We start from the raw sequence: 13,388 nt of genomic DNA on the forward strand, positions 1-13,388 counted from the left end.
GTGTGAATGTGAAGCTACTGGCTAGCATGTGCAAGCCTTCAATCATACAATAACAGGCACCTAAATAAAAAGTGTTTAATTATATATTTAGTTTTTTAATGAAGCATCGTTCATGTTATAGCAACAATTGTTTTGAATTAATTAAACCAAGACTAAAACAAGTTGTTTAAGTAAAACCACACCTCAATACCACAATCAGCAATATGAAAGTTTTATTGTCATTTACAATGAAAGCTGTTTTTAGTTTCCCTGCAGATATTTTTAAAATGTAGAATAAAAAAGAACAAAGTTGAATATATACAGTTAAAAAAAGTAGTTTTACTCTCTGGGACCCACAAACCACCTGTGTTCCAGTTATTTTCAGCTTCACATCCTCTCACACAGCAGAAGACCGTGATGTGAATTTATATCTTTTATTTCTACACTAAAAGCTTATTTCAAAAACGAAAAGATGGGAGGAATTTTCTAGTGCACAGTTTTAACTCAATCTGGTTCACTAAAAATAAATATTTTTATTAAATACATGCAAGAGAAACAGCAAAACTGTAAATAACTGGAACCACAGGATGCAGTAATGACTTGTTGTCACCGTAAAGTTGCTTGAATCGCCCCCTGGTGGCTGACTGCAGTAAATACGTCATGAACCCTCCTCTGCAGCTGCTTACACTCCACAGATTCTTGTTCTGTTTTGAATGCGTCTGACCAAAGAATCTCCTGCCTGGTTGTTCACATGAGAAAGTGGCAAACTCCTGAGAAAGTCCAGCAACATTTGTGCGGACATTCTCAGGAGTTCATGTCTAAAACCAGCGTATGTTCATCTCTCCCTCCGCAGAACACAAACTTCCCTTTAAAGCTCCAGATTTAGGCGAAAGGGAACTATTGGCAGAAATTGAATGTAGAATAATCCTCATGATGTTTTCACTCGTTCGTTTCCTCTAAATTTTAGTTTTTATGACAATTAAAGTTCACAGCAGTTTCTTTTTCATGTGTGGAAGGAGAGGGCGAGGTGAGGGCTGTTCAGCTGCAACATGCAATTTCAACACTACATATCACAAAACTCTTCACTCTGTAACTTTAAGAGAAAGAAAGAAACTCACACAGGAAGTTTGGTTGATCACGCTCAGAAGCAGGTGCACAGATGTTGCATGTTCATCTGTTTAAGATTTCTGACTAGATTTGACTACCGCTACCCTCTCCCATTTCAAGCAGAGACATTTAATGCTGAGTTCTGTGGCTCATCTTGTGAGACAGTTATTATCTACCCCATCATGCTCTATGTCCTATGTTTTTGTGTACCACTTTCAAGAATATGAAATGAGAAAAGGGGAAGTTGATGTCAGTTGCACAAAAAACCAATCTGCTCATCTTGACAAAAGAAACATTTGTGTTTTCTTTGTGCACATGCTCGTTTCTGTAACTGTGGGTATATGCTCGCTGTATGCAGCTTCTTTGCATTTCCCTTGTATCAGAGAAATTATCAGAATCTTTTTTTATTGCACCTCTTACAAACCCCATCTGTGTTTGCTGCTATCACAGGAACAGTTGTCAGCTTAGTGTGGTAAACACTCATATGGGTATTCATTTAGATGTTTCCATATATGGCATCACTTTCTCTACAGAGTCTCTGGTAACTTCTTCTTCTAATGATTTACAAAAGAACTAGGCCAGAACAGTAGCGTCGGTAATTTGAAGCACATTTAACAGAGCGAGTACGACTGAGGACAAAGGATAAATACCAGAGACGGGTTCATTTCAGTCATTTAAACACTCGGACAAAGACATTGAGTTTTAAAACCGTTTCAAACCGTTCAAAAGTTATGAAGAGCTTTTCTCAGAGAAGGATTTCATCTACTTCCAAGGTGCATGGAGGATAAAAACAAAACTGAAGCGGTCAAAACTCTAGTTATTCAATTCATTTCAGTTTGCCTCAGATTCACATTCTGACATTGTGAAGCATGCAGCGCACTGGTCTGACCATCAGCAGATATTTACAGTATGTTTCAGACACAGTCAACTTTTCCATGAACACAGAAGAAACTAGATTCAAACAGTTCTATCAACTTAGAGAAAATTTCAAACACACTTATTTCTTTTAAAAAAACCTAGAATGACCCTGAGTAGGACCCAACACTCCTCTTATATTCTGTTAATCTGCACAAGGTCCACGAGTTATTCTCTGGGAAATTTACAAAAATTGTTTTTTTTTATTTTAAAACACAAAATCCAACATTGTTAAAGAAAGTGAAAAGGAAGTCCTGGATCTGACCCTTTGTCCGGATCTATGACAAAATGTAATGGGTGCTTTCTCTCTCCGAGAGTTTTGTACTTCACACCTGCTCTCTGCCCTGGACTCTTTGAGTCAGAGCCCGACCCATGTGGATTTTTGGGAGTTGATGCTTAAGAGTAAAAAATGTCCTATATGATATATCGGCTCATATTATATATTTAGAAAAACAAATTAAATGATTCCTGTCGTTATCAAACCCTTGTGACAAAGAAATGTGAATTTTAATTGTGTCATTTTTTTAAAAGGATTCTTCATCAGCCTCATAAACACACTCAGCCCTTATCGTAACACATTATATGTGAACATGTATTTCTGTTCTGCCCCCGGGTTCCTCTCGTTCTCTAGTCACTGTGGAATACACCGCCCCGTCCTCACCTTCCTCCTCTGCCAACACATTCAGTCCCGCCTCCAACTCTTCCTCTACCAGATTCTCATCCTCTCTGTTGTCCTCCAACACTTCACCTCCTTCCCCTCCATCATCTTGTCCCTCCTCCGCTGTGTCTTTCTTAATTTCAGCATACTCTGTCTCTGCGGCCTCTCGAGCGTCCCTGTCCTCTGTGAGACTGCTCCGTGACCCAAAGAAGACAATGTTGGAGTACTCCACTTCTTTTAGTTCCTGGTCACCTTCAGGCGCTGATGTCCCAGCAGCCTCAGCTGCCCAGCCATGAGTCCCGTCGTCACATTCCACTGCTTGACAATCATCGACCTGTCATATATATGATGTAATAATGAGTCATTTGCTATTTCACACAGGTCAGACAACAGTTAGTAGACGATGCGTCAAATCCCTCCTCTTCATCAGGGACATTTCTGAACAACATTATCTAACTGCTGACCTGACGTCCTTTGGAGCCGGAGTCTGTGCAGGAGATTCTACTGATTGTTTGTCTTAGCTGTCAATCATGATGTTTCAACTCCTTTTTTAAATATGAAATAACTAATTAATTCTAAATTTAAAATAAAAACCTTTTCTTGACGTGGGCTTTGACTTTTTATTTTGGCTCTTGGCTGATCCACTAAGGAGGAAGTGGGGCTTATGATCTGTACTGCAAACAGCCACCAGGGGGTAATCACGAGCTGTCCCATTGTCAATCATTATATATATATATATATAGTTAATAAAGCCCAAAAGCCAGATAAAGCAAGAGTGGAGGCACCAATCAAAACAGAGTGTGCCCACTGGCCAATCAGAGAGGAGACAGGAGCTACAACGAGGTGTTGAAGACAGAGGCTGCAAAGAGGAGGTGCAGCGATGGACACAGTGAGGAGAGCGATGTGTTTCCTGAACATTAGAGCATGTCAACCTCTTCAATCAATAAATTAAAATTAATATTATCAGCCTGAATGTGAGCAGAATATCATTTTACTAACATATCACAAAACACTGTGTTACAAATGAATAATAAACATACCAGCCGCATTGTTTCAGTGGTCACCATCTCCATGTTCTCGGCCACATTTTCAGATTTCCTCTTTTTTCTGGTGAAAAATGTCAACAGATAACAAAACTCTTAAAACAGACTTCTAAAGAATTAAACGTATGATTTTGAATTGTTCAGATTATAACTTGTTGTTGAATCAGGTGTTTTCAACACAACAGTCCTTTACTGTGGCTTAAAGAAACATTGATGTAATTCAATGATGAACAATATTATAACAATAAAAACAAATGACAGCAGACATGATTGTGTCTCTTGTCTCTGAAAGCTGATCATGTTTCTTACATATATTAAAAACCTTGGTGGTATATCTTGAAAATGCTTATTATTTATGATTTTCAGTAAATATGAATAAACATGCTGAAGCAATGTAACTATAAATCTACTACAAACTACAAACTACAAAACTGTAATTGAAGGTTCAGGAGTTTAGAGGTTGAACCTGTGGCATGCTCTGACCAAACAGCAGATGGTTGCTGTGAGAAGAATCCCGGTCAGAAATGCAATGATGACTTGTGGCTGTTTCACAGTGAGAAACAATTGGTTGAGTAGACCTGAAATAAAAAAAGGAGAAAATGAACTGTGCTCAGTGTCGTTTCTTATTGAAAATACAAAATCCACACAACAATTCGATTCTGAAAGTGTCGGTAAACACTCACACTTTAAGCGCTCGTGCACCTCGGCGGTGCTGTTGACACAGTTGGGCGCAGGGTTGCTCTGGTTGGCGGTGTAGGTGACGTTGCAGTTGTTTTCCGACGGTGACTCTGCGACTGTGTAGAGGAAACCAAGAAGATGAGAAATACGTTTTTGGGAGCATCACCTGGTGTGTGGACATTTCTCATCTCCTGGTTGTTGTCATTTCATGTGTGGTCAGTGTTGTGTGCTAAACATTCGTCATTCCAGTGATTAACATAGACTGTATGCAAAGATGGACGACATGTGAAGCCAAAGCATCTTGATCGCCCCCTGGTGGCTGGCTGCAGTACAGTTCATAAACCCTGCTTCCTGGATGTTGGCGCACCGGTTATTACGTACACTTGTGTATCTTGAATTAGTAATTGTCCAGTAAAGTTTGAATTTGTGAATTAAATGAAGCAATAAAACTTATATGATCTCTGGGACCTCAAAATGTGCAGGATGTGATTCCTTGTTTTAAACCTGTGGCTCCAGTGAGAGGCTGAGAACCTTTAAAATGACTCAGCAGGTTTAAGACATTTTTATCAGAGGATTATTATGACAATAGAGACTCATATGTAAAAAAAAAATATTTCATATTACTGACACACAATTTAAATCATTCTTAAAAACACGTCAATGTTGAACATGTGATCATTCTCACTTTAAAATCCTTCACGTCATCGTCAGCCTCCTCAGAAGATAAATATTTAAAGTTACAATCTTTACCTTTTTTGTTTCCGCTTACAGATAAGAACAGAGACGCCCAGATGAGGACCAACATCCTGACTCAGAGCTCGAGGTGGTCGGTCTCTCCAGAGGACAAACTCTTCAGTTCAGCAGCTCAGAGCAAATACATGAAAAGTCAAGTTCACACGATGAAACCGGATTAGAAACAAGACCATGTGCACTGATTTGAATACAGGATGTTGCATGGTTAGTGATTCTGCAGGTGCATCTTTAAGTGTAACAATAATAATAATAACTATTTGTATAGCACTTATCTAAACAAGGTTACAAAGTGATTCACAAAATCCATGGCAAAAATGAAAGGTTTTAAATTCAGTTTCAGTTTGAGGTCAAGACCTAAATGTTTATAGAGAAACCTGAGAGTTCCCGATTTCTTCAGGGCTGAGTCCCGGGATAGTTTTACTTAATTTAAAAAATGTTCTGATTAAATACTTTTTTTTTATTATTACTTAAAAATAAGTCCTAGAAATAATGAAAAATAAAACATGATTAGCCTTCGTTAACAATTTGAAAGAATTATTTAAACTAAGGTTAATGTGGAGCATTACCTCTGTGTCTCTCAATCTCCCTTCCTCCTGCTTCTTCTTGCCTCTTCACACTCTAACAAGTTTCCAGGAAGTTTCTGTCTGCTCTGCTGCTCATCACTTCCTCTGTCCTTCGTCCACTTCCGTGATCACAGCTCAACACCAAGAGTGTCACACTTAAGATACTTTGGGCAACTTCAAGATGTCATCTATTCTACTGACTAACCTACGTGTTTGTGTATAATACGTACAGGACATGGAGGAATGTGCTCATTCTATATAACTGTTTGATATCTGCAGTGTCAGTTGAATAACTGTCAAAGCCGTTTGTTTATTCATCAATAAAAACCCTTTTATTAATAATTATTTGAATTCACTAGTTCTTAATTTCAACTGCATGCAAAAGCACAAAGGTTCTTCAGGTTTAATGGTTTATTATGCAAATATGACATTTGTGTATTTCCTTTTCACACATTTCAAGACGCCAGACGTAATTATTGCATTAGCGATGTACTGTGACTGTCCTCATCAGTTAATGCATTCCTGCATACTGAAGACTTCACTCTCACAGAGACTGTAGATATTGCAGAATAAAAATTGAGGGCTTTGTTAATGTATAAACGGTTTACTGCCAAAATAAAAAAAAACTTCCTGTTCTGAGTCTAATTCCTGTAGCGCATTTTTAAAAGGGGAAGTAGAAAAAGAAGAACACCAACAATTAAGAGCTGCAACATTTTATCAGCTCGACCAGAAAATTGGAATAAAAATATATTAATGAAAAGACGTCACACTGATCTGTAGATCCCTAAAACATAGAAGTAAAATTCACTTTTTTGTGTTTTTTTTCAGTATTGATATTTGAATTTCTGAGGAGACTGATGTGTTTTCTGAACACTGGACGTCGCTGCCAGATTTGTTGCTGCGACTTGCACATGGAGCCGGCTCAATTCATGTGGAGTGTTTATAAAAAGCAAAGAGACTAAAGCAAAATAACACTTGAATAAGTATATTCAGCCAACTTCCAGTCCACCTTTAATCAAATGAATGCAGATGCCCTTTAATTGAAGAGGTGTGTCGTGTCTTGTCTGTTCGTCACAGACTGAATTTGCTGTGAATCTCATATCAACCCGTCTTTACATCCGATCAGAGCAAAGAAACTTTATCCTCAAGCGACTCCACAACAAACAATCCTTAAATCTCAGCCATTACATCCTTTATGTTGGCGTACACTGCCATGTCCTCCCCTTCCTCCTCCTCTGGGACACAATGATTTGTCTCCTCTTCCTCCCCTATCCTGGCCTCCTCCAACACCTCACCTTCCTCTGCACCACCATCTTCTCTCTCCTCTTCGACTTGTTTTTTGATTTCAGCGTACTCCGTCTCAGTGGTCTCCGGCTTCTTTGCTCCATCTCTGGCACTCCTTCTTTTCAGCAGTGAGAAATCGATGCTGGCGTAGTCCACGTCATCTGGCCCACCGTCCAGATCAGGGGCTCGTGTCTCCGCTGCCACAGATCCAGCCTCAGCTCTCTCTTGGCCGTGGGTCTGGGCATCTCTTGCTGCTTGTCCATTATGTATCTGTCAGATACACTGTAAATTAAAGGACTCATTTGACAGCGGGTACAAATCGAAAGTCTGTGCGCAATGCATGCAATTTGTTTTTCTGTGATATTTACATTTCTGTATTTTTACAGACAGTCACAAGTCACAACCATCTTCTATTCTTCTAGGTTACAAGTTAAGTTCTTACCCCCGTCAAAGAGGTTATGCGTTTGTCTGCGTTTGTCTGTTTGTTAGCTGGATTACACAAAAAATAAACTTGGACAGTTTAGCAAGAATCTTAGGTTAGGGAAGAACTGATCCAGTAATTTTGTTCACTTTCCCTCACAAACAGTAGTTTATTTAGATTATCATTTAAAAACAAATGCAGGATTCACATCACATCTGAGTGTGAGCAGTTTGGTGCAGATCCAAATAAAAATCTGGATCTAGTAAGTTTAAATTTGGTTTCATGAGGGGACTTGGAACATACTAATATCTATCGCATGTTGTGGCATGGATCACATGGAATTGTGCATGTGTGTTGGACATAAAATTGGACCCTCTGTGTAAATTGTGGGCCCTTCATGGCCCCTGATTCAGAGAAATCCTACATCCGCCTCTGCTGGGAACCACTCTGAAGAAAACTAAAGTACCGTTTATAGTATTAGATAAAACAAAATAAGTACCAGTGGATCCTCTTGATTAGTCGCCATCTCCAGAGTCTCATCCAGATAATCAGTGCTTTTCTGTTTCTTTCTGGAAGAGAAATGTATTTAAAATTTAGAGACGTGTTATGTTATTATCCACAAACGAAATGTGGAAATAATTTAATAGGATGAATACCGTTGGCATTGTTTTGCCAAAAGGAAAACTACAGCTGAGAGAAGAACCCCAAGGAAAAAGGCGATGATGGCTTCCAACCATGAAAATCTTTTAAATACTTTGGGTTCATCTGCAATCAGAAGGAAAAAAAAAAAACATGCTGATGTGTTTCTGAACGATAATAAATAGTTTGACCAGAAGTTATGTGAATAAGGTTAAAAGCTTAAAAGAACGTCCTCAAGCAGCGATCTAAAATAGCAGAAGCTGAAATTACCCCCGAGTTCAGAGGAGTTTATTCGAGTGATGAGTTTCTCTTTTGCTTCCCCATTTTCGTTATCACTGACACACTCGACAGAGCTGTTACTTCGGCCTTTCAGGATGACGGTGCTGCTGACAGTGTAGTTTGACACTGTGGTAATGATTGAGTACGCAGTGTGGTCTTTCAACAGCGGCCATTTGATGGCGGGAAGAGGAAACCCCTCACTGATGCACACGCAGGTCAGGACCCCCGACTGGACCTCACAGCCGGAGTTTTTTAAGATCTTTGAAAACCCTGTGAGAAACACGAGCAACATGAGAACAAAAGGCTGATGAACTTCAACTTCCTCCTCAGAAATGACCAGTGCCGCATACTTACAAGTCACCGTTACATCAGTAAATGTAGTTGCGATCCTGTCCGGATGTTGTGCTGTGCAGATGTAATGTCCTGAATGTTCTGCAGTCACATCAGGGATGATGAGTGTGGATGAACCAGAGTCGTTCTGCAGGACGCTTCCATTGTGCAGGTTTGTGTTGAAGCCAAGTTTAGTCCACACTACAAGAGATGGAGGGAAACTGTCCACGCTGCAGGTCAGATTCAAAACATCTTCCCCCTTTACTTTGGAGTCTCCGGTGATCACTGGATCTCTCATGTCTGTGAGGAAAACATAAATTAATAATGGATGGATGGACAGACAGACAAATAGATAATGCATGTTGTCTGCCTCAGTGTACTTTTAAATATTACCACTGGAGGGTGCTAACTCCTCAGGAATATCACAAAGCTGTTATTGGTTCATTAACCAAACTTAACACGTCACTGTCAGTTTTTAAATCATCTCTCAAACCTTTATTTTACTTTATTGTTTGTTGCTCTTTCTTTCATCCTTTTGTGCCATTACTTTTCTTGACTTTTGCTCAAACATAACATGCCCTAAATGAATAAAGTATATCTCTGGAATTACAGGGTCTATATGAAGAATCTCGGTATCTATATAAAGAGATTTCTGATTTCAGAGGTGTAAGCATCAGTATAAATGCATTTGCATACTTTTATCTGCTGTTTTTTTATTTCAGATTTTGTACCATTTCATTTGGTGTCTTAGATTTCAAACGGCATTGTTTTAATTTGCTTCTTGTCTTCGATGTTTTCCTATATATTAGTTTGTTGTTGCACTTACAGATCACTGTTACATTGACACTTTCCTTCCAGGTGTTGTTCCTGTGTGTCAATGTGCAGATGTACTGTCCAGAATCCTCTGGTGTCGCATTAGAGATGGCGAGAGTGGCAGTTCCTCTTTCTTCGGTGTCATTGAGCAGGTTACTGAATGTGTCGTTCTGCAGAGTGGTCTCTGTTCCATTTCTGATGTTTTGGTCAAAATCTTTTGTCCATGTGATCATCGATGGAGGGAAACTTTCAACGCTGCACGTCAGATTCAGAGTCTCACCCTCCTTCACACTTGTATTACGTGTGATTCTAACTTCCTTCACATCTATGATACAAAAACACATGTTGCACAATCATATAATGTTGTTAAATTCCAGTTTCCTGTTGTAAAATTCAGCCCCACAGAAATGAAGTACAGCGTGTACTCACAGGTCACACTCAGAGTCTTCGTCTCCTCTGTGATCACGTTTCCTCTGAAGTTGACCGTGCAGGTGATGTTGCCGCCGTGGTGTTCAGCTGAAGGGTCAAAGGTCAGATTCGAGCGACTTCTCTTTGCGAACGCAGCCACATTCTCAGTCATGAGGGCCGTGATGCTTCCCGGGATGTGAGCGTCGCTCTCTCCTCTTCCTCGCCACGTCCAGGTGATTGTAGGTTCAGAGCCAGAGCAGAGGCCGGGAGCTGTGCAGGTCAGTGTGGCCGGTCGTCCTTCAGTCAGAGGAGGAATTGTCACAGTGGGCTTCTGACTCAGACCTGATGGGAGACCAGTTCATGAGTGGAGTCGGATGAGAAGGTCGTCATTCACTTCATTCACTCTTTAAAAAATGTGGCAACGACAAACAAATGTCCAACATTACTTTAGGTCCCACTCATAGACTGTGAATAAGGATGGACGATGACAGCTCCACTAAAGTGAAGCCCAATCACCTTGATCACCCTCTGGTGGTTGGTCGCAGTACAGGTCATAAACCATGCCACCTCCGTGTTAGTAGATGGGACATGGATCAAACCCAAAACTCAAACTTCACATCGAATGAACTTTTCACAACAATGGTTTCTTTTATTTTTCACACTGTTGTTTATTAAAGTGCTATTTTTTAAAGTTTGGTTTTACAACTGGAGGACATGGAGACGTGTCGTTTATCTTTATATGCAGCCTATGGTCCCAATACACCAAATATGGCATCCATCAGAATGGTTCATACCTTTGACATGGACAGTTGTTCTTTGGGGGAATGTAAATCCGTCTGCATATCCATTGAAATGACCATTAACTCTGAGTTGATATGTTCCCGAGTCCGACTCCTTCAGGTCACTGATGATGATGCTGCAGTTCTTCTGACTCACATCTGACTCCAGCAGTGACACTCGGCCTGTAAACCCCACCTGAACCTTTCTGCTGGAACCCCTACTGTTGAATATCATGTCTACGTCACCACATCTTGGTTTAGTCGATTCACATTTGGACCAAACCAAAGTTGAGAGTCGGAAACTATAAGGAATAGTGAAGGAGCACGGTATCACGACACAGAGTCCGACCTCTGCAGTGATGTCTCCTTCAACAAGAGTGTTACAGAAGCCATACGAACAACTTGTTGGCCCCCACGCTGAATAACCTGTTAATGCAAACAGTAAGAGAAAAACATTGAGAGAGGTTATTTAAACTTTTATAAAATACAAAAATAAGAAGAAAGCTTCTTAAAAAAATAGAACATGTGAATCTGTCTGTTTTACACAGTTTTATATATAAAATGATTTCAGCAAACACAACACAGTGGAATTCCAATATTCAACATAAAATAATTCGGAAAACCACATCTTTGGAAAACAAATGTATGATTGAAATCCTAATCCCAAACGAAAACCTTGTCAGTAGCATATTTTTTTAATGGCAAGTTATTTTAACCTATTTTCTTCATAACTTTAAAGTTGGCATATGAGTAAAATGAACAAGTGCAAACCTGTTTCAGCATCGCTGACTCTCACAGAGAAAAGCAGAGTCGACCAGATGAGAACAAACATCCTGAGTCGATTAAAGTTCCTTCAACAAACCTGACACAAAAAACGGACCCAGGGGAATATACCATCGAAATCATCATCTCAAAACAGGATGTTGCACATTTGGATTTTCCTTAGTTGCGAGATTGAAATGCAGTTGCTCTTTTACGAAAAACAATCTGTACAACAGCAGCTCTGAATAGATTTATATCTGCAGGATCATTTTTGCCATGTTTCAGGACCCCTGTCAAACTTTGAACCATTAACTGTACAGTTTATTTTAAAAACTCTATTTCTCAGTTCAAATCATTTTATATGTTAAGCATTAGTTAAATGTGGTTTTTTACCTCGTTCCGTCTCCCTCTCTCTCTCTCTCTCTACTTCTGTGCTAAAGTGATTCTTCCTCGTCTTGCTTTTCTGTCTCCTTCCCCATTTATGAAATCGCACAGTTTAAGGAAGTCACTGCTCAGAAATATTTCTTTCAACATCGACAGGCTTTTACGCACTTTCCAAATTTCCACCATTTTCTCCTTAACTCATTCAAATGTGACATCTTACAATAAGAGAAATGTGTTGTGTCTTATCTTCATTAGAATCCAGTGCATGCACTTCTTTCATCATGTAGTATATATTAAACACAACTGAACGGCGGATATTACCCACGATCCCCGGCTTCCTGAACCAGGATAGGTGCTGCTGTAACAAATCCACCAAATTCTGTTTGGAATTCTTTGGAAGTTCCCTGTTAAACGCTGGTTTTTATTGATTTCTAAATCTTTTCAATTACACTCTAGCCGTGTTTTTCTATTTCTAAAATAGAACAATCACTGTGTATTGTTATCTGTACGAATATTCATCAAAAAGAACCCAGACTCTAAATAAACTACTTCACAAAATATGTCACCAACAAAAGCTCTGTAACATCAGTAAATCCAGATCAATCTTTGCAAAGCCTTGTTTGGAAGGGTTGGTCATTATTATTATTTTAACTGTGTAGAACCACATTTTAAGCGGACACCAATAACTTCCTGTTTTGCTCATTTAACCAAAGTTAAACCAAAAATGTAAAGCGTGTTAAGGTTCCATGATGGTGTAACGTTTCTTTTCAAAACAAAGAAAAGACACAACAAGACAAACAGACACCTCACAGTTTGTTCTCTAACAATAATGAGCTGTTTCCATTTTGTGTTGTTTTACCTTTATTTATGTTTGCATGGAACTGAAGACAGATGAATTTGCTCGGGGTGTGAAAGAGTCATTTAAAACAAAAGAGCAAGCAAAGTACATCATTGGAGAAATTCTACCGTCATTAACTGTGCTAATTTGCAGAAATTGCTTAACCCTGATCTGAATTATTGTGTCAATCACATATGTAGAAAAAAAAAAACTCTCAATAACAATAAAAATAATAATAATAATTATGATCACCATAAATTATATTACATACAGATCTGCTTTACAACACACTGCCAAAAGATTAGGTAAGACTTGTTTGATATTTCTAAAATTCTGGAAATGAACAAACAAAAAGTAAAATCCCCATGTGGGTAGTTTTAGAGACAGGAACAGGTTATTGACTTTGTGCATACAGGTAGTTTAAGAATGCTAGCCAGCATATATCCTGTATCTGAAACCCTCGACAGAACAGTGTCTTAATAAAAGCTTAATATGAAGTAAAATAGCTGGTCGACACTGGATGTTTACATGCAGAGAACCTGTTTTAGAGAGAGAGTATCTTACATCCTTATATCCTTATTACCTGTTTGCCTGGGGACAGTGGCCTCCTGAGGCTTCATCATCATGGATTATTTCCTCTGTCAGGGAGGTTATGTTGCATCTGGGTTTGTTTCTTTGTTTGTCTGTTAGCAGAGTTACACAAAAACTACTCATTACCTAATACCTCTTATCCGTTACGTTTGTCAAGGTGGCCC

General features: G+C 39.2%; 1 protein-coding gene and 1 long non-coding RNA gene across 4 annotated transcripts; both read right to left on the reverse strand.

The window, feature by feature from the left end:
* Positions 1-195: 195 nt before the first annotated feature.
* On the reverse strand, positions 196-3,939 carry LOC138413499 (uncharacterized). Its single transcript, XR_011245855.1, has 2 exons — positions 3,700-3,939; positions 196-2,993 (listed from the first exon to the last, which is right to left on the reverse strand). It is a non-coding gene; the product is annotated as an uncharacterized lncRNA (long non-coding RNA).
* Positions 3,940-4,168: 229 nt separating this feature from the next.
* On the reverse strand, positions 4,169-11,900 carry LOC109633079 (sialic acid-binding Ig-like lectin 5). Of its 3 annotated transcripts, none has more exons than XM_069537093.1 (12): positions 11,805-11,900; positions 11,421-11,511; positions 10,665-11,075; positions 9,892-10,212; positions 9,476-9,787; positions 8,674-8,949; positions 8,311-8,589; positions 8,058-8,166; positions 7,901-7,970; positions 5,131-7,250; positions 4,386-4,496; positions 4,169-4,280 (listed from the first exon to the last, which is right to left on the reverse strand). In XM_069537093.1, the coding sequence occupies exons 2-10, from the start codon at positions 11,479-11,481 to the stop codon at positions 6,867-6,869; spliced, it is 2,223 nt and encodes a 740-aa protein (XP_069393194.1). In that variant the 5' UTR covers positions 11,482-11,511; positions 11,805-11,900; the 3' UTR covers positions 4,169-4,280; positions 4,386-4,496; positions 5,131-6,866. The 3 variants fall into 3 exon arrangements, with proteins under 3 accessions (XP_069393194.1, XP_069393196.1, XP_069393195.1); XM_069537095.1 differs by having other exon boundaries at positions 5,131-7,262; XM_069537094.1 differs by lacking the exon at positions 8,058-8,166 and having other exon boundaries at positions 5,131-7,262.
* Positions 11,901-13,388: the final 1,488 nt, after the last annotated feature.

Source organism: Paralichthys olivaceus, chromosome 13 (assembly GCF_024713975.1).
Source record: "Paralichthys olivaceus isolate ysfri-2021 chromosome 13, ASM2471397v2, whole genome shotgun sequence".
In the NCBI taxonomy this organism is placed as follows: Eukaryota; Metazoa; Chordata; class Actinopteri; order Pleuronectiformes; family Paralichthyidae; genus Paralichthys; species Paralichthys olivaceus.